General features: G+C 36.6%; 1 protein-coding gene across 1 annotated transcript in view; it reads left to right on the top strand.

The window, feature by feature from the left end:
• The window catches only part of SPAG17 (sperm associated antigen 17), a 221910-nt gene that overhangs the window by 137489 nt on the left and 58883 nt on the right, over positions 1 to 25538 (top strand). The window contains exons 26-31 of the mRNA XM_032360612.1: positions 2144 to 2261; positions 4125 to 4303; positions 6474 to 6633; positions 14780 to 14997; positions 18748 to 18892; positions 20473 to 20627. Coding sequence (XP_032216503.1) covers positions 2144 to 2261; positions 4125 to 4303; positions 6474 to 6633; positions 14780 to 14997; positions 18748 to 18892; positions 20473 to 20627 — 975 coding nt within the window. The remainder of the gene's footprint in view (positions 1 to 2143; positions 2262 to 4124; positions 4304 to 6473; positions 6634 to 14779; positions 14998 to 18747; positions 18893 to 20472; positions 20628 to 25538) is intronic.

Consider the following 25538-nt stretch of genomic DNA (forward strand, 5'->3'; position numbering starts at 1 on the left):
AAAGAAGAGATGTGTACACAGGAGTTGGATCCCTACACCAGGAGACATATTGTCATGTACAAACTGACTCAGGTCTTCCATTCAAAACTCAGAATGAAGAGCTCACCCTTTTTTCCACTCTGGTTCTTTGCTTTTGGTTGGTTATGTTCCTACCATTTTCTAAATACTTTTTTTTTTTTTTTTTTTTTTTTTTTTAAAGATTTTATTTATTTATTTGACAGACAGAGATCACAAGTAGACAGAGAGGCAGGCAGAGAGAGAGGAGGAAGCAGGCTCCCTGCTGAGCAGAGAGCCCGGTGCGGGGCTCGATCCCAGGACCCTGGGATCATGACCTGAGCCGAAGGCAGAGGCTTTAACCCACTGAGCCACCCAGGCGCCCCTCTAAATACTTTATTTAGTTTTGTTAGATAAGCAACAATTGAAAGAAGAATATTTCTAATTAAGTAGGAAGTACTTCCATTAGACTTGGCCTTAGATATTGATGGGCTCCAGGGCTTCTGTCTAAAGAGCAGTTCACCCTCTACTTCCAATACCACCAAATGCAGACACACACAGAGGCTTTGATTCCAAATATGTTCCTAATACCAGAATACAGATCAAAAGAAAACAGACAAGAAGGAAATCACTAATGAAATCTTGAAAATTTGCTAGGTGAGCTGTACAGTTTGTACAGTGTACAAATTCTCGACTTTTTAGAAGAAAAAAATATTAAAAAGTGACCAGAACTATTGATTTCAGAACTTGGTCCTTTAAAAGTTCTGGTGTTTGTACATTACTTAACCTCTGCACCATATTTATTTAGCTATACTAGATGACTTTTCTCAATCCAGGGTACTTGACCCTCATTAAGTAAAAATTTTACAGTGTTGAGCAGAATAGCCCTAGATAATTCATTAATTTACTGAAAGCAATCTGATAACAAACCAATCAGTTATCCCATAATTTTTAATAATTGACAATAATAGAAGGGTGGGAGATAATTACTGGTTTTTTGTGTAATCATAAATTTGTCATGGCAAGTTCATGTCTTTGAACATTATTGTTCATTTTACAGAACTTCATAATTTTTTTCTCCTAATTTTGCTTTCTGTTTAATTCTTTTAAAGATTTTTTTATTTATTAATTTGAGATAGAGCAAGAGTGAGAGAAAAAGAGAGAGAGAACACAAGCAGGGGGAGTAAGAGGCAGAGGGAGAAGCAGGCTCTCCACTGAGCAGGAAGCCCAAAATGGGGCTCAGTCCCAGGACTCCAGAATCATGACCTGAGCTAAAGGCAGGTGCTTTACTGACTGAGCCACTCAGGTGCCCCTTACTTTGTGTTTTTAATTGACTTTTGGCTAACTATTCCAAAGTTATTACTTGTTAGTAACAAAGGCAGAACAACCTAAGTGATCTACAGCACAAGACTAGTTAAAATAAACTACAGGTGCAGCAACAGGGTATCAGTTGGGATGATTTTAGAGGCTAACAAAAGAGAGCCAACTGGAAAACTGAAATGATTATCATGAGGGGTTGGTCGGAAGTAACTAAATAACTTTCATTCTGGGGTCCAAGTAACCAACAAGGAACTCAGCATAGTTAGCATAAAATGAACTAGGATTTTTGAAGTAGACACACCCAAACTTCATTAGTTTATAAATAATCTTTTTATGTCTTTTTAAATTGTTTCTACTTACTACAAAAGTAATGCTTATTAGAGAAAAATAATGACACATTTCCTAATAGCATAACATCTTTAACACTCAAACTTTAAAAGATATACCAAGTCAGTAGAGGGCACATAGGTCAGCCCTTAACCCCACATTTACATACAGAGACATCTTTCAAGGCCTACTTTAAGCCCCAACTCCTCCATGATCCTTTCCTAATTATTCTAATTAATTTTGATGTCTTCGTTTGTGGGAGTAGAGATGTGCTAACAGTTGGGTACTGTAATTTAATTGTTTCACATGTCTGTGTGTCATTCTATGAACAGAATATAAATTACACAAAAATACAGACTCATGCATATTTACAGGCTCAATTGCAGGGTCCACCAGTCCTGGGCAAGTCATATCTTAAGCACTCAGCAAATGCTTGCTTAGTCCAAATAAATCAGTAGCTCATTTAGAAAATGACAAACAATTATTGTTAAATTATTTACAGGAAGAAGTAGAACCAGAACATGTTTTGCAAGAGACTCCTTATGTTCCTACCTTCCAAAACCTAAATGTGTCTTGCCCCAATGGACTCCTGGTGACCTTTATTGGGCAAGAGTCTACAGGTGAGTGTTAGCCAGCATGGGGTGGGGGGGGGGGGCGGCAAATGTCATACAGAAAACAGTTGAATCACCATTGAAAACGTGTGTATTTTCATACCAGTTAAACATGTTGATAATGAACAATAGGCTAATAATAATAATGACTAGCATTTTTTGAGCCCCCAGCCCTAAGTACTTAACATATATAAAAATACACAAATATGGTAAACTAAGTTCTAATAATTCCATTTTACAAAATAAATCAAGGCTTCAGGAGGTTCATTAACTTTCCCAAGTCACTCAGTTCCTAAGTGGCAGAAATTAAAGGTCATTCTTGGTCAGTGATGGCAAGGCTGGTGGCTCTTAACAACTTTGATGGGGTGGGACCCTGTCTTTCTGGCTCTACAGAGGGCCACAGGTATAGTGATTTGCTGTCTGACCAAACCAAAAGACAGTGAGTATAAAGTAAGTGGAGGCAAGTACAAGTTAAGTGGTTGAAGGATATCAGTCTTGTTCCCAGATATTAGAATGTAATTTTATAAAGTCTGTTATTTTTGTACATGGCCTCTAACACATTAAGATGATTAAGTTTAAGTACAAGTAGGACCTCTTTAATTAACATGATGGGGCATCCACATTAGTGACTGAATTTGAATATCATTGATATAGAGGCCCACTCTTGCAGTAGAATTAGCAGATGCAACTAAGTAAGCACTGGCCTGGGACTTGAGTTATATATATGTCCCTTTTGGTTGCTTACTATCTCTGGACCATGTTTCTTCATCTGATAAAAGTTTTGTTGTACCAGTGGATCCTGACTTTAATTCACAACCAAATGTCCTCTTTATTATAGTTCCCTTATGTACACCATATTTGAAAAAAGTATCTATCAAAGAAAAAGAGTATGCCTATTGAAAACTAATTCAATGCCATGTTTGCTTGCCACCTAAATGAAAAGAAGCTAAGTGCTGCAGTTGGTCTGGTTTGTCTTAATTTTGTTTTTCTTCATCTGAAATTCTGGAAAGTGAAATTATCTCTCTTAAAGCGTTGTTGAGGCGGGCTGAATAAAATACATATACAAAGCAATTAACATATGTAAACATCTCAGTAAATGCTTATAATGTTATTGTTACTAATACTTCTGTGACTTAGAGGGTATCATGAAGGGCTCCCATTCCAAAATATTTTTCTAACAGCCCAATATAGTCCCTGAAATGCCATCATTACATGTTGATAAACCACTTTGTAAATTGAGGAGAGGAAAGTATTCAGTTAGCAAAAACTGAATAGTTACTGTATGCCAGAAATTCTCAATGATAATATTTTCTTTTGAAGGAAACTATGAGGTGTTTTTCTCCTTGATTGCTAACTAAGAATAGAACTTTGAGAGAAGTCTGGATTTGGTTAGAGATGAGGGGATTATGTTAACTTTGAAAGGTGATGAATGACTTAGGAAGGACAAGCCTGAGTAACTTCCCCTGGGGCTCCTGACAACCAGGGAACCCCAGAACAGCATTGTGCATGCAGGGGCAAGAGCTTACTCAAAGATGAGAGAAAAGTACCCACGGGAAGAAAAGAGAACATCTACGACAGGAAAACTCTGCTTCCTTCCTAATTTTGCCAGGGATATCCTGGAATTCCTTAGAAGAATGGACTATACATGGAGAAGGTATCTATTAAGAACTTGTAGATGACCTTATTCACTACACTTGACTATAACAAGGCAGCAAAACACCAGTGCTCTGGGCCATCTGTCAGGTTATGAAAACTGTCCTATTATTCACATTTAGACAGAAGAATAAAAAAAAATTAAGGAAAAAGATAAAACACCAGCTACACAGCATTGCTCAGTTCACAGAAAGGCTTTCTTTCTTTTCTTTTTTTAAGATCAGAATGTTGTGGATGAGGAACCCACTTGGGACATCATGGTCCGGCAGAGCTACCCCCAGAAGGTGAAGCACTATGAATTCCACAAAACGGTGATGCCACCTGTGGATCTGGAGGCCTCAAGAGTTATCACCAAGCAAGGCACTGTTGTCAAATACATGTTGGATGGATCTACACAGGTAACGGAATGTTAGATAAATAACACTCCTTCTTGCTGCAAAGAACAATACAAACAAGCTGGGGGAAAAGAACAGTGTTATCGTAGGCAAGAGGGACAACTCATTTGAAAATGGAGTCACACTTAAAATGGCAAATGGAGACTAGTATTGTTTTCTGTGCAATACAGGATACAAACAAACTTATTCTGTATATGATCCAGGACTAAATACAGTGTTTACCTCCTCCCCCTCTCAAGGCACCTGAGAATAATTTTAAAAATACTTTTAAATAATAAATTTATAACGGTACTGGAAAACAACAAAATGGGCCATCAGTGGATCAGAAGATTAGGAGAATTTCTAGAAAATGCAAGTCAGATGAAATCAGACCAATGGAGAAATAAAAGCAAAGTTTAAAGCAAGTACAAGAGAAAACCTGCAGCAAAACTAAAAATCAGTTCTAACACAGACATTTCACAGATGGAGCTCTGCACCCAGACAATTAAGTTAGTGTCCCCAATTAACTCACTACCACCTGGAGGGTGAGAACCAGAAGTCATAATATCCAAAAGCCATATGGCCTGCTCTATACCTCCCCAGTAATAACAGGGAAATTGTTTCTTTAATCAGAGGATATACCACCAAGAAGTGAAAAGTGACTCTCAAGCGGACTGATGACCATGCACGCAAGAATCATCAACCTTAGAGAAAAACCAACTGCATGAAAGTAAATTACAGAATAATCAAAAATTAAAGAAATAGCATCTAAAAATAAGGATAAATAGTTAAACAAAAAACTTGAAGGTGAGTAAAAGTAACATAGGCAGAGACTTGAAAGGTTAACAGTCTACAAAATAACAATAAAAAAGTTACAGTGGATAAAATAAAGAGTTCTTAGATATTTAACACAATATATTTGACAGAATTGTGTGTCAAATCACCGTGTTGCAGTGATTGATATATATATATACATATATATATGAAATTAATACAATATTGTATATCAATATACTTCAATTATAAATTTTAAAGGAGAAAAAAAGGAAAAACAACTGTGAAAAATTAAGGCAGGGAAGTGGATTATGGGGAAGAGAAGAGTTATGAGACGTGGAAAAGGGATCTGAAAAATACAGTCTCCAGAAGAAGAAAATAGTGGGAGTGAAGAGGGAAAATAATGAAAGAAATAATCTAGGGAATTTTCCCAGAGTTAAAAAAAAGAAAGAAAGAAAAAGAAAACAACAACAACAACAACAAAAACCCTTCAGATTAAACAGGGCAGTCAAGGGCCAAGCAGAATTGATACTAATTATCTTTAAAAGATCATCAGGTCATAGTGCAATTTGGGGACTGCACAGGTAGACAATCCCAAAAGCTTCCTTAAAGAAACCAGTTACCTCCTATAGAATGAGAACTGAATGGACATTAGATTTCTCATTAGCAGCCCTGGTGGAGGTTTTTGTCATGTTCGTATGTTCATTGGTAGGCTATAGATACTGATCCGGGTAGATGTATTAATGATAACTATAGACGAGACACATACTAGTGAAAGACGTTGATAGAGACTAAACATTTAAACATGTGATAAAATTTTAGGGACGCCTGGGTGGCTCAGTTGGTTAAGCAGCTGCCTTCGGCTCAGGTCATGATCCCAGCGCCCTGGGATCGAGTCCCACATCGGGCTCCTTGCTCAGCAGGGAGCCTGCTTCTCCCTCTGCCTCTGCCTGCCTCTCTGTCTGCCTGTGCTCGCTCTCTCCCCCCCTCTCTCTCTGATAAAAAAAAAAAAAAAAAACTTTAAACATGTGATAAAATTTTAAATGTAGTTATTATATAAGCTGAAATAGGGCGGATAATTTTCTAGTTGCACAGAATGGAGAAAATAAAAATAAAACAAATAAATACAAAAAAATAAAACTTAAGTCAGTCCAATAAAGACAAGATATAAAAAGAAAAGAAACAACATAGAAGGTACACGGAAAACCATGAATGATATTATCATGCTGGTTATTAAGCTATAGTCTCTGAGCTCCACAGTTACCATCCTAAAATATGCTTTGTGCTTAGTCTGGAGGTCTGCAAACAGCACTTTTCCTTCGGATTGACTTTAACCTATGCCAATGTTAACACAGTGTTAAATGTTAACCAGCCTCTTCCTTGCTGCTGAGAATGTAGGAACTTCTGCTTTTCCTTCCAGGTTCTCTTTGCAGATGGTGTTGTGAGCAGTAGTCCTGATTCAGGTCCTGTTTCTCCTCCTGTTGAAATGCCACCAAGTCCTCATAGTGGAGACTTGATGGACACAGTTTCTCAGCAAAAGTCAGAAACAGCACCGTCTGAGATTGTCATTCCAAAGAAAGGTAATAATTGAAGGATCTCAACTGATGATGGGTTTAATAAATCTTACACTTCTCATCTTTTCCATGTATATATTCAAGTATACTCACATGTATACATGTGTGTACATCTTTTTTTTTTTTTTTATTATGTGTGTACATCTTAATTGAATCACAGCATTACACACTGTTTCATGAACAGCTTTTTTCTCTTAGTAATAAATAATGAACATCTTCCTGTGTTGTTATATACTCTTACATAGCATTAGCTCTAATGCCTGGGCTACTGTTTTAGGGTTAGTTGAGCAGATCAATGATATCAAGGTACTAAATAGGATTCTCTGGTTCTCTGGACCTTTTCCTCTGAGCCGTGAGCTGGGGAAAGGCCACACCAGCTCTAGGTGTAAGGTTCTCTTGTGGTAACTCTCAAAGCGAAACACAAAGAGAAAATAAGAACTTTCAAGTGTCTCTTTTTGTCAGGGAGGAAGACATTTCCAGATTCCACCCCCTGTCCCCACCAGCAGACCTCCCCTTATATCCCATTGACTAGACCTGGCCAAGCACCTAGGGTAGGAAAATGCACATCTGACATTTCTGAATTATTTTCTCAGGAAAGGAGCAGTACTATTTGGGGAAAAGAAAATTGGATAACAATTGAGTAAGCAATCAACCATGCCTGCCATAATCTAATATATGAAATTGTTCTCCTCAGAGATATTTTCAATTGACACCCCCACCTCCAATGCAGTATGAAAATATTTGTTTCCTCATACCCTTGCCAGTGCTGGATTTCCCTATTAATTTGATTTCATAGATAATTAACAATCTTTTTATTACATTAATTTACATCTTTTTATTACCGATGGGGTTAAACATCATTTTTTTCTTTTTGTGAATTTTCTATTCACAGATTTTCTCAGTTTACTATTGAGATATTGATTATTTTCATATTTATTTGTAGGAGATGTGTGTTTGTGTACCAGGCACAATTCTGAATACTTTAAAATATTAAATCAGTTAATTCTCATAGCAACTCTGGTTTCTATGTATATATTTTAATAATTCCACTTTACAGATGAGGAAATTGAGACACAGAGAGGTTAAGTAACTTTCTCGAGGTCTCTCAGCTAGTAAGTGGTACAGTCGCGACTGGAGTCTGGGCATCTGCATCACAAACTTTCCTCAATTTCTCATGGGACTTAAATGATCTGAGACCAAGATTTAATCTTCTTTGCTAATTTCACACATCTTCCCACAGTAACCAGTAACCTTGTGTAAAGGCAAACTGAATTTCCTTTTCGGTGACTCAAAATGTAAAGAAATAGACTTTCCTTTAGTAGTAGCTGAGGGCTCTTGGTTGAAGTGAATGAAGGCATCCTCATTGCTTCCAAACTTCCCAGCTCAAAGGTTCCCCTTCTTTTCTGATGGGAGAGGACTTGATGTAAGGGTAGCCACTTCTCTTAGAGCCCAGTGGGGTTCCAAAGGGCTTCTGCCTCCAGCATAGTGTGCTCCAGGTTTCTTTAAAGCCCATCCATCTAAGATGATGTATTCACTTAAACACACACACACACACACACACACACACACAGAGGAACTAAAAGACTTTTTTTTTTCTTAAGAGTGATTTTAGGTTTACAGAAAAAAATGAGCAGAATGTACAGAATTCCCCTATACTTCCTCCCTACCTGGCTTAAAGTTTTCTCTATTTTAAATACGTGTTATAATTGATAAACCAATATCAATACATTGTTATTAACTGAAGTCCATAGTTTGCATTAGGGTTCATTCTTCACATTGCATAGTTCTGAGAGTTTTGACAAATGCATAATGTAGTGAATCTACCACTACAATAACATACAGAATAATTTCACCCCCTGTGAGAAGAAAAACAAACCTGTGCTCTTTTGATTCCTTTCTCCCTTCATCTTCTCCCCAAAACCAGTACCAAGGAGCTGACAGTCTCTTTTCCCCTCTACCCAGAACCTTGGAACCACCAATCTACTTTCTGTTACTATTGATTTATATATTCTGGACATTTCCATTAAAGAGAAGCATACAACACAAGGCCTTTTGTGACTGGCATCTTTTATTTAGCATAATATTTTCAAGGGTCAGCTATGTTGTAACTTGTATCAGCACTTCATTTTTATGGTTGAGTAATATTCTGCTGTGTGGATACACCACAATTTGTTTATCCACTCATCCATTGATGGACATACAAGTTGTTTCCACTTTTGCAAAACTGTAAATAAAGTTGATATGAACATTTCTTTACAAGTTTTTGGTGTGGACATATATTTTCATTTCTCTGGAGTGGATACCCAGGAATTGCTAGAATTGCTGGAATTGGAATTGCTAGAATAGTAACTGTGTTTCTCACTTTGAGCACCTGACAAACTTTTCCAAAGCAGCTGCATTGTTTTCCATTCTCACCAGCATCGTAGAAGGGGGGTTCCTATTTCTTCACTTTCTCGCTGACACTGTTATTTTCTGTCTGGAGCCATTCCTCTTTTTTTCTTTTTAAAATTTTATTTATTTTTATTATTATTTCGAGGGTATTGGGTTTCTGCTTAAGCATTAGGATTTTATTTTATTATTAATTTTTTATTGTGTTCTATTAGTCACCATACATCATTAGTTTTTTTTTTTTTAAGATTTTATCTATTTATTTGACATAGAGAGATCACAAGTAAGCAGAGAAGCAGGCAGAGAGAGGGGGAAAGAGGCTCCCTGCTGAGCAGAGAGCCCAATGCAGGGCTCAATCCCAGGACCCTCAGATCATGACCTGAGCCAAAGGCAGAAGTTTAACCCACCGAGCCACCTAGGTGCCTCTACATCATTAGTTTTTGATGTAGTGTTCCATGATTCATTGTTTGTGTATAACACCCAGTGCTCCATGCTATACGTGCCTTCCTTAATACCCGTCACCGGGCTCACCCATCCCCACACCTCCCTTCCCTTCTAAATCTCTCAATTTGTTTCCCAGAGTCCATAATCTCTCCCACTACAATTTCTCCCCCTTCATTTTCCCCTTCTCCTAATATCCTCCATGCTATTCCTTATGTTCCACAAATAAGTGAAACCATATAATTGGCTTTCTCTATTTAACTTATTTTACTTAACATAATCTCCTCCAGGCCCATCCAAGTTGATGCAAAAGTTGGGTATTCATCCTTTCTGGTGGCTGAGCAATATTTCATTGTGTATATGGACCCTTTTTTATCCATTTGTCTGTTGAAGGGCATCTTGGCTCTTTCCACATTTTGGCTACTGTGGACATTGTTGCTATGAACATTGGGGTGCATATGGCCCTTCTTTTAACTACATCTCTATCTTTGGGGTAAATACCCAGTAGTGCTATTGCTGGGTCATAGGGTAACTCTATTTTTAGAGTGGTATCCTATTTTGATTTTGGTTTTCATTTTCTTAAGGGTTAGTGATGTTGAATACCTTTTTATGTACTTAGTGGACATTTGTTTATCTTCTTTGGAGAAATTTCTATTCAAATCCCTTCCCCAATTTTGTAATAGATTATTTGTCTTCTTACTTTTGAGTTATAAGTATCTTTTGTGTATTTTGGATAAAAGTTCCTGATCAGATACAAATCGGGTATATGATTTGTGAATATTTTCTCCCAGTCTTTGGGCTATCTTTCCATATTCTTGATGGTGCCTTTTCATGGTGTTCATTTTGTTGAAGTCCAATTTATCTGGTTTTTATCCATCTGATTGCTTGTACTTTTGGTATTACAGCTAAGAAATCATTGCATAATCCAAAGTCACAAAGACCTATTCCTGTATTTTCTTCTAAGGGTTTAAAATTTTTAGCTTTGCACTAGGGGCTTTTACATTCACTTTTATATAATTTTTTATATAATATGTGATGGGGTCCCAATTCATTCTTTCGAGTTTATTAAAAAGACAATTATTTCCCCCATTGAATTGTTTGGCACCTCAGCCAAAAATCAATTAACCATAAATATTAAGGTTTAATTTTGGAGTCTTATTTCTGCTCCACTAAACTCCTATATGTTTATCCTTTTGCCAACATCTCATTGTCTTGACTGCTACAGCTAAGTCTGAGTCACCCATGTTTGTTTTCCTTTTTAATGTAGTTTTGACTATTCTGGGTCTCTGGCATTTCTATATGAATTTTAGGATCAAATTGTTAATTTCTGCAAAAGAGGCAGCTGGGATTTTTATAGAGATTCCACTGAACATGTAGACAAATTTTGAGAGCATTGACATCTTAAAAATACTGTCTCTAATTCATCAACTAAGGATATCTTTTTATTTATTTAGGTCTTCAGTTCCATTCAGTAGCTTTTTATAGTTTTCAGTATACAATTATTAACAATTGTTTGTTAAATTTTTCCTATGTGTTTTATTCTTCTTGATCCTATTATAAGTGGAATTGTTTTTTTTAATTTTGAGGTTGTTCATTGATGGTATACATCAATACAGTCTATTTTTTGTATTTTGGCCTTGGGTCTTGAAATCTTGCTGAACTTTCTTACTCTAACCTTTTTTGTTTTGCAACAACTTTGAAAATAAGATCCCAACCCCCAGTGTTTGTTTGTTGTTGCTGTTACTGCTGTTTGCTTAGTGACTTTCCTGAACTTATTCTTGCAAGTTTCTCTCTTTTGTCCTGTGTGGCTCCTAAAGTCTGTGCTGTATTAGCTTAGTGATCAGCTAATGATTAGGCAAGGATTAACTCACATGCCTCAAGCCGAAAAGCCTCCCAGCCTTTGCCAATGGAATATGTGTACTTATTGGGGCATTCCTTCTTTACTCTCACAGTTTAGACCCTAGCCGTAGCCTCAAGGTCAGCCAGAGGAGAGAGATTCTGTATTTCTCAGGTCTTTCCTGAGCATGAGTACAAACCTCCACGTGCATCTGGCCACAGGAAAATGTCACAAGTTTTTCCAAAGTCCCTTCAGTCGTCTCATTCCGCAACTTTTTCTTTGAAGTTTTTAGGTCAGCCTCTTGTTTGCCCCAACTATTTTTGCTGCCTGAGACAGCCACATTATGAAAAATAGCCACCGATTGTTTAGACAAGGGCCCCAGAATAAGGTTGTTTACAAAGAGTGAATTCTAATTCAGGTCAGAGTGAGGATTTTCAGGGAATTTTCAGAGCAGTCGAACAATGATGAGTCTCTGGGAATGGGGCTTTTAAGGAGAATTCCAGGCCTATTGTTCCCCTCCAACAGCGGCCACACCTTCGGTTTTCACAGCTACTGTGATTCCAAGGCTACTGTTTTTCAAGGTTACTGCACAGCTGGAGATGGGGGAAGATGAAGGATGAGAAGTAGGTAAGTTATAACACCACAAAGCAGTTGTTCTTACTGAGATTCAGCTGATTGTTGTAATTCTTTGGTTTATTTCCAGATTTCGAAAAGAGTTGATTTCGATAATTTTTTTTCCAGTGTTGTCACTGTTTTTTTTTTTTTTTTGAAGAATGGCTTTTTGAAGATCCTTTCTTGCTGTACCAGAAGTGCTTCTCCCATCTCACAAGAAATACCATTTAGTATTTTCATAATTTTTTAGCTCTAAATATTTTCTAATTTCCAGATAACTACAATTTTTTAAAAATTTTATTTAGATGACTTCCTTTTTGACCCACAAGCTATTTAAACATGCTTCTAAATTTCTAAAACTATAAAGTAGTTTTAGGATTTTTAAATAATTGATTTTTAACTAATCTTTTGAAAATTGTTGAAACGTGATGTATAGCCTCAAATATGGGCAATTGTTTTAAAAAGTCTGTGTATGATTGAAAAGGGCATGTATCCTGTAGTTATTGAGTATAGTGTTCTCTTTATAACTGTTAGTTCAAAACTGTTAGCTGTGTTATTCAATCTATTTCCAAGTTCAGCAAACTTCTCTACAAAGGGTAAGATAGTAAATATTTTTTTTATTATGTTCAATTAACCAACATATAGTACATCATGAGTTTTTGATGTAGTGTTCAAGAATTAATTAGTTGCATATAACACCCAGAGTTTATTTAGATTTTGTGAGCCATATTGTCTCTGTCACAACTACTCACCTCTGCCATTGTAGCATGAAAATAGCCATAGACAATACATAATTAAATGAGCATGGTGTATTGTGTTTAAAGAAAACTTATTTATGGACACTAGAATTTGAATTTCATATAATTTTCAGGTGTTGCAAAACATTTTTTTTCTTTTAATTATAATTGTATTATAATTATAATTAATTTTCTTTTAATTATATAAAAATGTTAAAAGAAGTATTACTTCACAGACTACAACAGACAGCAAGCCACATTTGCTTGACAGGTCAAAATTTGCCAACCATTATTGTATAACCTCACAAATATTTTTAATCTACTGTATCAATTTATTCTGCAGAAGTATGTTTAAATAAGGGTAGAATAATCTATCCAAGGCCATCCTTCTTATAATTTAATATTTATCTCTGAAACTATTATATCTTTTTAATATTTCTGTAAGATTTTTCTTCATATACTTTGAGGATGTGATTTTATTAACTTATAAATTTAGATATCTACATGGTAAATTTAACTTTTTATCAGTATGCAATGGTTTTTTGTTCTAGGATTCTTTTTTGTCCTAATATCTATTTTGCTTATATTATTATAGCCATACCAGCTATCATTTAATTCCTTTGCACTATAACTTTTTCATACTTTGTTTTACTTTCAGTGGTTTTTGTTTAAATGTATCTGTTGTGAGCAACTTATAGGTGAATATTTTAAAAATTCGATTTGATAATTTTTGTCTTTTAATCAGAGCTTCTAATCCATTTATTGTGTAACAGATATTTTCTGAAAAATGTCTTTATGTTGTCCCCATCCTTGGATGATAATTTCACTGGTTATAGAATTCTGGATTGATAGGTGTTTTCTCTCCAGTATATTGACAAAAATTCTTTAGACTCTTCTTGCTTCCAGTGTTGCTGTTGAAAAGTTGGTTCTCAGTCTAATTGTTGTTGCTGAGAAGATAATCTAACTGCCTTGAAAATATTTTCTTTTTCTTATTATAATTTCAATACAATGTAGCTAGGTGTGAGTTCTTTTTATTTATCCAAGTGAGAATAAATTGGGATTCTTGAGTCTATGGATTAGTATCTTTTATTTATACCAGAAAATTCTCAATAATTACCTTTTCAAATCTTGTTTCTGTTCCACTTTTTGCATATATTAGATACTTTTACCTCTCTTTTATTATTTCTATTATTTTGACTCTCTGAGAGTCAGTCTAAATAATTTCTTTAGATCCTATCAGTTCTTTTTTAATACTCTGGAAATAGGAATAAGTCTAAATTAAATTTTAGGGCAAAAGTAAAGGTTAGCTTTATGCACATGTATTATTGGGCTCTTCCTATTAGTTAAATCTGCATCTTAGGCCAAGATCCATCCTCTGATGCACATTTCATACTCTAAATCTGAGGAATCCTCCTAGAGTTAACAGTCCTTCACTATCTTTGTTTGTAATTTGCTTCTGGGTCTGAGTTTACCTCATCATTGAGATTTGATAACACTGGCCAATCTCACTTACAGATCACTCATCATTATTTATACAAATGGAGCAAATCTATCCATGATAGAGGGATTGAGATAGTATTCACAGAGTTCCATAAGGCTTTTTCAGTTCTGTATTCCTTTCCAAATAGTTGGTGGTGGATTGGAAGGAGGGATGCATCAGATGATTATCGAGGCAGTAGTTGAATTGTACAGATCTTCTCCCCTAGTGAGAGGCCAAGGATATATGCTTGATTGGTAAATTTCTTTGGAACCACAGCTGAATAAAGCAGTTTCCTATCTATGAGTAACAAAATGACACAGTCAGGGGAATAAAGAGTTAAATAATCTGGTAAAATGCTAGAGTTCAGTAAGACACAAGAAGGAATTTAAGATATGGAGCAAAGGTAGGCTTTAAAAACTGGGCTACAAAGTAACTCCAAATCTGGAATCCAGGGAGCTATAAGCAACATTCAAAATTATACAGAAATTGACCAGAATAGGTATTTTCCCACTTGATAAATAATATAATTGATGAATACCACTTAGAATTTCTATGCCACAGTGTCTGAGGTAGCTTACAGTGTGTTAAAGTTAATGTATAATCTATATAATTGATATTATAATTATATTGTGTTTGATTTTACTTGAACTTCTGCAGGAAAAAGTCACAAAAATCAGTCGTCAGTGGCACATAAGAATGAAAGCCATGAACCTCACCCAGAGACAGTTCAAAGAGTAACTCCTGTGGAGGTTCATGTGGGCACCTGGTTTACAACCACACCAGAAGGAAATCGGATTGGCACCAAAGGATTAGAAAGAATAACAGACATGACCCCATTATTATCCTTCAAGGCCACAGATCCTGTCAATGGAACGGTATGGCAAACTATTGCTTATTGAAAAATTTTATAAATCATTAGAGTTCTGAAGCAACATATTAGAAGAGTACCTAGAAAATACTTAATTTACCCTAACTACTTGGTAAATAGTAGATGGATAGATGAACAGATGGATCCTTCTTTGCAAGTGCAAAACATTTCTGTGGTTTACTTGAAAAATGTACCATGAAATACTAATTTTTGAAATGAGAAACAAATCATGAATATTTATATCACATTTAAGGCATATAAGATTAATTGTGTCATATATTTCTTTATGTTGAATGTATTTGTGTAATGTCCTATTTTCTAGAAGTTGAGGGGTTATGCTTTGTTCCTTTTTCTTTGTGTGAAACTGAAATTAGTGGTATAAATTTGTTCATGATCCATGACTCCAAATAATGTATGGTATATTTAGGGAGATGCTCACATTAAATAATGCAAGAATTTGGCAACATTACAGAGTAACTGGACAAAAGATTTTATTTGTAGCCTAAGAATAAGTAACAAATGAATGGTGTAGAAACTAATGGTTTGGAGGCACCAGTTAAGCCTTCAACTCTTGGTTTTGGCTCAGGTCACAATCTCAGGGTAGTGAGATTGAGCCCTATGTTATGCTCTGTATGTATGCAGAGTCTATTTGAGAGTCTCCCTCTCTCTTTCTCGCTCTCTCTACCTCTCCCCCTACTTGTGTGCCTTCTCTCTCTCTCTCTCTCTCTCTCTTTCTCTCATAAATAAATAAATAAAATCTTAAAAAAGAAAAGAATGGTTTGGCTTATGATGTGAAATCAAAACTTCTGGGATAAACGATAGTACCTTCTATGTGGCAGGCTTTCTGTTAGGGGATTGGGGTTCTGTGTACAATATCTCATTCAGTCTCCACACCAGTGAATATCATGTTATACCTATGAGGAAATCGGACCTCAGCAAGTTGAATAATGTGGTCAAGAGTACACATTCAGCCAGTGCTAGATCCTAGTTAGGAGCAGTTGTTGGTGACTGAAAACTGAGCTCTTTCCATCCCTCAGCTAGTCCTCTAAAGTCTTAGGTGGAGCTTTGCAGTACCTTCTGAATATAAATGACATGATGGATAGGTACCTTATATCTGGGTTATCTTATAGGAGCTTTATATCTACCTTTGCTTATAACCATGTGCTGCTGGTCAAAAGCAAAATGACTGCTCGCTATTGAGATGAATTACATTACCTAACCATACATGTTTTCCTTCCTTCTTTAGTCAGCTTCTGAAATAATTTTGTAATCTCTTACCTTGCCTGCTAGTTGTATTTTTTGTGAGACTCAAACTACATATCATTACAGGAAAGTTTTTCTGGTCACTTCAAATAACTCCCTTTTATTCAGCCTCTGATATAGATTACTTGGCATAAAATGCAAATGTGATTAATATTTCTTAATAACTCTCAGTTTCCCTAATTATTTCCTGTCACCATTACAGAAGCATGAACCAATGCCCAAGAGCCTGGATCCAAGCATTTGTTGAACATCAAACATATAACAGAATAATAAAAACAACAGTAGTAATAATACTTAACTGAATGCTCGGTGTTTGCCAAGCCCTGTTCTCCCTTTATTCTCACAAAAGACTAGTGTTTACATTTTACAGATGAGGCAAAAACATAAGGTTACATAATTTTCCCAAAAGCACACAACAAGTAGTAGAGTCAGAACGTGGACCCCAAGGTTGCAATCCAGATCCTGTGTGCTTAGCCACCAGGGACCTAAGGGCCAAGAAATCACATGGTTGTATGAAACAAAATTGAAAATGGATTTTTTTTTCATGACACATGACATTAAGTATCACTAAATTAGAGGCATAGGCACTGCCCTTGTGGTGACACAGATCTGGGTTTGAACCCCAGCCATACTCCCTACTGGCTGTGTGACTTTGGACAAGATTCTAATCCAATTTTCCTTACTTACAAATGGAGATAATAGTGATTACCTGAAATAGTTGCTAAGATTAATGCCAGATCCAACATTATCAGGTGTTCAGTAAATATTCTTGCTACTCTATTCTTACCACCACTGAGAATAATGATTTTCCCACTGTACGGTGATCAGAAAGTGTCAGTGTTATGTGGTGTTATGAAATGTTTGAATAATTCTAAATAACAGTGTGTGAATATTTTTACTAGATAAAAAGGTAGTATTAACTCTTACTGACTTGATGACTGACTAAATGTCAATCACTTTACCAACATTATTTCATTTAATTCACATAATATGCCTGAAGCAGATGCTAGTGTTGCCTTCATTTTGCAGATGAGGAAACTAGAGCACAGAGAAGTTAAGCCACTTGCCTAGGTCATCCAGCCATTGGCAAAGTTGGGATTTGAATTCGGGCAGCTTTACTCCAGAGCTCATACTCTCAACCACTATATTCTTCAGTGGTATTTCTCATTAAATGCATTAGCTGAGAGTGCCAATGTTAAGAACATAAAATAATGACAGCATGCATTTCTCTCAAATATAGTGATTTCTGCCTACTGAAAAGAGATAAAGCAATTATCACCTGCTTCCAATGGCCCCAGAAATATGAGTCAAAACACAGCTAACAAACCTACTCTCATATCCATCTGGACTCTTCATTGAAATACTGTGTCCCTTACAGTTAAGACAGTACAAATTAGAAAATACTTGATGCTTGAAACATGTGCTACATAGTTTGCAATATACTGTTATTGCCAGCTGGACAGCACCTATGCAAGGAAGGGGATGGAAACATAAATCGGCAGAGGGAGAAGCTGAGCTGTGGCACAGACCGACAAAGCCTCAGCCAACTGGCAGGGGCTCAGGAGCTGGTATGCTCTGCTCCACTGTCCCAAGTCTGGTAGCGCTCCACGTTGGAACAGACCTGGGACATACGGTGTTGACCAGGTAACCATCCTTCAGCTTCCTGCCTTGGCTGATAACAGCTATTTTCCTTCTCAGACCTTCTATCCATCCTCCACAATAATCCTTTCCACTGGAATAGAAAAGATTACAGGTTACCGTGGACAATCAAGCTAACAGAACAACCAGGCTTTAATCTGCATCTGCATTTGCTCTGCTTTAGGGAAGGACAAAAGGCAGCAAATGCAGCAAGATCAATGTGGCACCCTCATTCAGCTGGGAGGCCCAGCAATGACCACAGGTGCAGCTTCTTTTACCCTTCGAGCCCACCTGGGGCACAACCAACAGCAGCAGACAAGAGCCCGTTAGTGTGTGGATCAGCTTGACACAGAGAAACCACAGCCTCTGTTCCTCACCAAGCTTCACATTCTGTTCTGATAGCATTAGACACAGATTGGCATAGCAGGCCAGGGAGCCCCCAATGTGCCATGCTCACTTTAAACCTGCAATTTTCAAGGAGGCAAGACCTAGGGTCATTTTCCCAGACAGACTGGGGCTAGGCCGGTCCTGATGTTAACTTTTTTCAATATACAACAGTGGAAGGAGCATCAGTTTTCAAGTCCAACGGCCTCTGCAACACCAGCCCTGGTGTTTGCTGAGTGACAGTGAGCAAATTCCTTAACTTCTCTAAGCGTACATTCCCTCATCTACAACATGGGGATAGCATTACCTGCCTTCCAGGATTGTTGCAAAGCTTTGACCAAATAGAGGAGATCAAACTTAAGCTTACAAATGGATAACCAGGATTTTGATGGTATTCAATGAGGTATAAAAATAAATGGACTTGGGATTAACCATCTGACCAAATGATCATGCTCTGCCTTTGTATGTTCAGGTCATGACAACTCGAGAAGACAGAGTGGTCATTGTGGAAAGAAAAGATGGTACTCGGATAGTGGATCATGCTGATGGTACCCGAATTACAACCTTTTATCAAGTTTATGAAGATCATATTACTCCTCCAGAAGATAATAAAATAAGTAAGTTTTATTTTTCAAGCATGGGACAATATCTGTCTTTAGAATAAGATGAGTACAAAGCTCACTAGTCTTTTTTAACCCACACATAAGAAAAATAATTTTTTGAAGAACTCTGCCAACCAAAGAACACACGTGCAGTCTAGAGCAGGGGCTCTATGGCTCTTTTCCTACTTTTTTTTTTTTTTTTAATCCTCAACGGTTGTGGGAGTGATAACTCTGGTTGGCTGATGGATAGTAATAGTAACTTTTTCCATTTTCACTGCTAAAATATAGTCTGGATTGGTGGCAACTAAAAGTTAATAATCACAACTCTGTTGCCTGGGGCATTAACTCTCAGACCTTTTTCTGTTAATCCTTATGGAATCTGATTTGCATAAAGGTGATCTCCATAAGGCCCTCCTTCCATTCTGGACATGCCTCTCATTATCAGAGACAAGCGTGAGAGAAGAACAAAGCTGCAGGTGCTAATTAATAGGAACCTGGGCAGAGACTCTAAAAGCATAACGTCTTTCCTAACCTAAATTTAAACAAGATTTTTAATGGAAAATTATTCCCTGACTCCCTTTCCTTTAATTCCAGGGCTTATTTGCTTAATGCATTAAATGCTTCCTTGCCAAATTAAGTGCAACAAAACTGGCAAGCCAGTGGAAAAGAACAACCTTCGTATCCCACTTGTTAGAGTGAGAATTAAAAGAACCACTGGAGAGGGCAATTTTAAAATATCTGTAACTTTGAAATGGGCATATGATAAGATGCACTAACTCCACTTCTGGGTAAATGTAGAAAAACACTCTTAACAACACTCTTACTCATTTGTACAAGGAAACAGATTCAGGGTGCTCCTTGCAGTACCAAATATGATATCAAAATGCTGGGAAATAAATGTCCACCAACAGCAGAATAGAAAAATAAAATGCAGTATATTCTTCAAAAGAATACTATATAGTACTTAAAAGGAATGAAGTACACACACGCACACATATGCCCACACAACTACATATCACAATGGCTAAAGGTCTCAAAGCAATGTCAAGTAGAAAATGTAGGTGTAGAATGATAAATACAGTGTTACACAATGTATGCATATTTAAAACCACATAAGATTATATATGATTTTGATACATATATTTATAGAAAAGATAAAAGTAGACTTCAAGAGAAGGAGATAAACCCAGGGATAAGGAGAAAAGTGAACCTCAGCTTACCTGCAATTTTTCTCTTATATACATATTAAGAATGTTGAAACAGATATGGCAAAATATTAACAAGCGTAAATTTTGATTGGCGATTATATAAATAGTTAAATTGTTTTTATGCTTTTCTGGGTGTTTTCAATTACGCGAAATAAAAAATAGTAAGAACAAAACAGCACATTAAATTAAAGAAGCAAGAGTTATCCTGGAAGAATTCCTCTGCATTGACAGTGAGGAGGCCATATACCAGCCCTGTGAAGTAAGTTTTCAGCACATGGTCTCAGCTTCTAGCCCAGGTGGCCAGGAGACAGGAACAAACTCAGCAGGCAGGCGTGTTTCCCAATGTGTGCATCCTGTGAGATCTGCTTACCTTGCATTTGCTTGCAGCTGAGAGTCCTCAAACTGTCACCAGGCAGGTGAAGTGCATGCGGATAGAAAACTCACACTATGCCACTATCATCACCAACTGCGAGGACAGTAGCTGCTCTGCCACCTTTGGGGATGGGACGTCTATTATTGCAAAGCCACAGGGAACATACCAGGTGGGTCTAGGGAGAAATGAAGAGTGCCAAAGAGAAGTGTCCATTTGAATAAGAAAACTCACTCCTCTGGTGAATATTCCTGCCACACACAGCTGTTGTTCCCTTTGTCTCATGTGCTTCTCAATCTCCTTTTATTTTTCATCTTCTTTTTACAACCCATTGCAGAAAACCACTGTCCTGCTTGTCTTACAATGCTTTGGTATTTTCAGATTAAGGTTTTAAAATGTATTTGTTGGGGATCTTTTATGTGGTAGGTGGCAGGCGCTGTTAGAAGCACTCATGTGATCTGTCCTGTGCCTACCTGACCAGCTTCACCTCCTACCACCTCTGTCCTTACTCACACTCTCCCATCCTTCCCATCTCCAGTCCATTGCCACTTTGCCCAGAGTCCCCATAGGATGGGAGGGAACATATGATCTGTGGGTCCTAGGAGAATAGCTTGCAAAGCTTTGTTCTTGAAGGCTCAGTGAGGAGAGCTCTTAGCAACTCCTGTACCTTCCTACATTTTCCTATTAATCACAACCACCTAGTGTCAGCCTGTAGTCTCTTGGAAGCCTTAGAAGGATTTGCCCTCATCTTTCCACTTGCCGGAGAAGAGACACAAGTGCCAGGATGTCACATACAATGTCAGAGAATACTGAGAGCACAAAACCAGAAGATGACTGACTAAGGCCTCAGTGTCAAACGTTACTGTGAAAGCTGCTAAAATTGGTTTATGCCTCCCATATCTCCAAATGATGATACCCTACTCCCTCTTCTTCCAGTGTAGATTGTCATGGGGCAAGGCAGGTGCTGAAGGTGAGACATCATTGTGGTATGTGGCAGTTGGCTAAGGGATGCAATCCTTCTTCAATACTCAGAAGGTCCATTTTCTTCAGCAGATTGGCAGCATCCGTATTCTGGTACCGTGTGTGCTGCCAGATGTCATGAGAATCTCTTAAGATTCTGTGATGAGGCCAGTTTTTGCCTTGTTTTTATCATAGTACCAAACTCAAATGGTTACAGCTATGAGGGCAATGGAATTTTAGAACCAATGACAGTTGCCACTGGAGAAAGAGACATAAACAGAAAAGAGATCCAACTTACAGACATTCAGTATCCACCATTATTGTGTAGCCACTTGTTCCTTCCAGGTTTGCCCACTCTCCCAAAACACAGCCCAAGAATGGATTGGAAGGTTGACCATTCTTGACTGAGAAACACACAGACCTAAGTTCCCAAATGGAAAAAAAAAAAAAAAAAAAACTCCAAATAAATTTACCAATACCTATTATAGTTCTGCAGTTGTATAACACTGAAAGATGGCATTCAAAAAAATCTTCTGCCCACCCCCTGTTAGTTGCTCATCACTCATTGCTCACCAGCATGAGAACAATGGGCAATATAATGAAGGAGGTAGGATTTTAGACAACATAATAATAATAATAATAATAGTAATAAAGGAGGCTGAGCTTGGTATAGTACACCATTGTACCTTAACAGCACTAAAATGTTTAACCAAGACATCAAATAGGAGGCATGTATAACAGTTGTTATCCTCTTTGACTATAATGTGCACAAATAGGGGTGGGACCATCCACCCAGCTAGAGGGTTTCAGGAAGACAAGTTGACAAATAATGGGTCTGTTATCCCCCATGGGAAACCTTCCTCTGTCCCTCATTCTAGGAATGAAACCAATTTCCCTAGACCAGAAGACCTATTGTCTTTCTGGTGACAGTGTATGCATGTGTGTGTATATATATGCTTGAACAAGCTTCTGAAAGAGAGTAGTCAGACTGTTCTTTTATACCACTATGATCCAGTCCTAGTGGTTCCTTTGGGGAAGATACAGAAATGTAATAACCATTATAAGAATGCTTTGAAGAAGGACTTCAAGAGTCCTCGTCTTAGTTAGCAATACCATGCACAAACACCTTATAATAATGGAATTTGGTTATATCCTCTACTCAGTATATGAAATCAGTTGGAAGAGGCAAATTTTATTGGAAACTTTGAACTGTGAATATAAAATATGAGAATGTAAAATCATGAGAATTCTATCATCTAACTGCTATCGGGTTAATCAAAAACAACCACTAGCAGAAAATGTGGATCTGTATTTGCCACGTTGAGTCTCTAGGCTTCAGCATAAATGTTTCTCCAGGTTAACATCCTAGAAAGAAAGGCACAACCTGTTTATCAGGTTTACTTTTGTCATTTCAGTATTTCTGCTTCACCTGGTCTATGGTATATGTCTTAACAGTGGATGTTATAGGACATCTTTTTTTGTCCAGAGCAGCTTTCAATAAGTTATAGAGTCAAATCTGACAGTTTGGGTCCATTATGATGAAGACTTTTTGAGCCCAGGAAAGTTACAAATTTAACCAAACACATTACCTACTGTAAAATGTACCTGGAACCACAGAGAAGTCTCAGAATTAGCCAAGATCCAAGACCCTAGGCCCAGGGTTTTCTGGGCCTAGGCAATGGTGGATAGTCAGTATGAGACACTTCCAAAGTGATGGAGTAAGGACTCCCGAAAATACACTACTACATAAAGACAACTAGAAAACTGAAAATATTGTTCAAATCAACTTTTTGGCAAACTAAAATCAAAGCAAATATAAAGAAGTAAATAATAGATTATAATAGAAATAAATAAAAGACAGAATAGAAAACCATAGAGAGAGTCAACAAAACCAGAAGTTGTTTCTTTGAAAAGATCAACAAAATTAACAAACTTTGAGGGACAGAGAGCGAGAAAGAAGGGGGGGAGACCCAAATTATTAGAATTAAGAGTGAAAGATAAAACATTTTTACAAATCTTACAGAAATGAAAAGAATTATACAAAAATACTATGAATGTCAACAGATTAGATACCGTAGGTGAAATAGATAAATTTCTGGAAAGGTACAAACTTCCAAATCTGAGTCAAGAAGAACTAAAAGCTCAGAATAGACCTATAAGAAGTAAAAGATTGAATTGGTAATTTTAAAACTTAGCACACAGAAAAGCCCAGGGCCAGATAGCCTCACTGGTAAATTCTACCAAACATTTATGGAGGAATTAATACTGAAGAATTTTCACAAACTTTTCCAATATATAGAAGAGGGAACACTTCCCAACTAATTCTGTCAGGTCAATATTACCCTGATAACAAAACCAGACAAAGTCATCACAAGAACACTCCAGACCAGTATCTTTAATGAAGATAGATAAAAATCCTCAAGAAGGTGCTAGCCAACAGAATTCAGAAACATGTAAAAAGAATTATACATTGTCACCAAGTGGGATTTATCCCAAGAATTCAAGGTTGGTTCAAGATGCAAAAATCAATCAATATAATATATCATATGAAAAAATAAAAGACTAAAACCACATGATCATCTACTTAAGACTCTGAAAAAGCATTTGACAGAATTCAGCACCCTTTCACGATTAAAAACAAACAAACAAAAAACTCAGTGCACTAGGAACAGAAGGAAACTTCTTCAACCTCATAAAGGGCATCTACAAAACAAACAAACAAACAAAAAAAAAACCCCACAGCTAACAAATAGCATTCTTATTGCTATTTGTTAAAAAGCTAAAAGCTTTCTGTCTAAAATCAGGCACAGCACATGAATGTTAGCTCTGATCCTTCCAACTCAGCATTGTACTGAAGGCTCTAACCAGGGATATCAGACAATAAGAATAAATAATGTGCAAGCAGATTGGAAAGGAAAAATGTAAAACTATCTCTCTTTTTACAGATGATATAAAAACATATCTAGAAAATCCTAAGAAATGCAATCTACCAAAACACAATGTACACACACACACACACACACAATTAGAACTAATAAAAAAGTTCAGCAAGTTTGCAAGATATAAGATCAATATATAAAAGCCAATTATATTTTTCTACATTAACAAAAATCAATCCAAAATTGAGATTAAGAAAACAATTCTGTTTAAAGTAGCATCAAAAGGAATAAAACACTTCTCTTCAACTAATGGTGTTGGGAAAACTATACAACTACATGCAAAAGAATGAAACTCAACCACTTTCTTATATTATACACAAAAATAAACTTAAAATGGCTTAAAGACCTAAATATGAGACCTGAAACCATAAAAATTCTAGAAGAGGGCATAGGCAGTAATTTCTCTGTCACTGGTTGTAGCTATATTTTTTTAGATATGTTTTATGGAGCAAGGGAAACAAAAGCAAAAATAAACTGTTAGGACAACATCAAAATTCCTTCTGCACAGTGAAGAAAACAATAGACAAAAAAACTAAAGGAAAACCTATTGAATGGGAGAAGATATTTGGAAATGATATATCTGATAAAGAGTTAGTATCCAAAATATATAAAGAATTTTCACAACACACACACAAAATAAATGATCCAGTTTAAAAATGGGCAGAAGACATGAACAGACATTTTTCCAAAGAAGATATACAGACAAGAAAAGGTGTTCAACATTACTAGTAATCAGAGAAATACAAATCAAAACTACAATGATATACCACCTCACACTTGTCAGAATGGCTAAAATCAGCAATACAAGAAGCAAAAAGTGTTGGCAAGGATGAGGAACCCTTTGCACTGTTGGTGGAAATTTGAACTGGTGAAGCCACTGTGGAAAACAGTATGGAGCTTTCTCAAAAAGTTAAAAATAGAACTATCTTATGATCTATTAATGACACTACTGGGTATTTACCCAAAGAATAGAAAACCACTAATTTGGAAGGATATATGCACCCTTATGTTTATTGAGCATTATTTATAGTAGTCAAATTACGGAAACAGCTCAAGTGTCCATTGATAGATGAATATATATATATATATATATATATATATATATATTCCATCTTCTTTATCCATATCCATATATATATATTCCATTACATATATAATGGAACATTACTCAGCCACAAAAAAGA

This window comes from Mustela erminea, chromosome 10 (assembly GCF_009829155.1).
Source record: "Mustela erminea isolate mMusErm1 chromosome 10, mMusErm1.Pri, whole genome shotgun sequence".
NCBI lineage: Eukaryota > Metazoa > Chordata > Mammalia > Carnivora > Mustelidae > Mustela > Mustela erminea.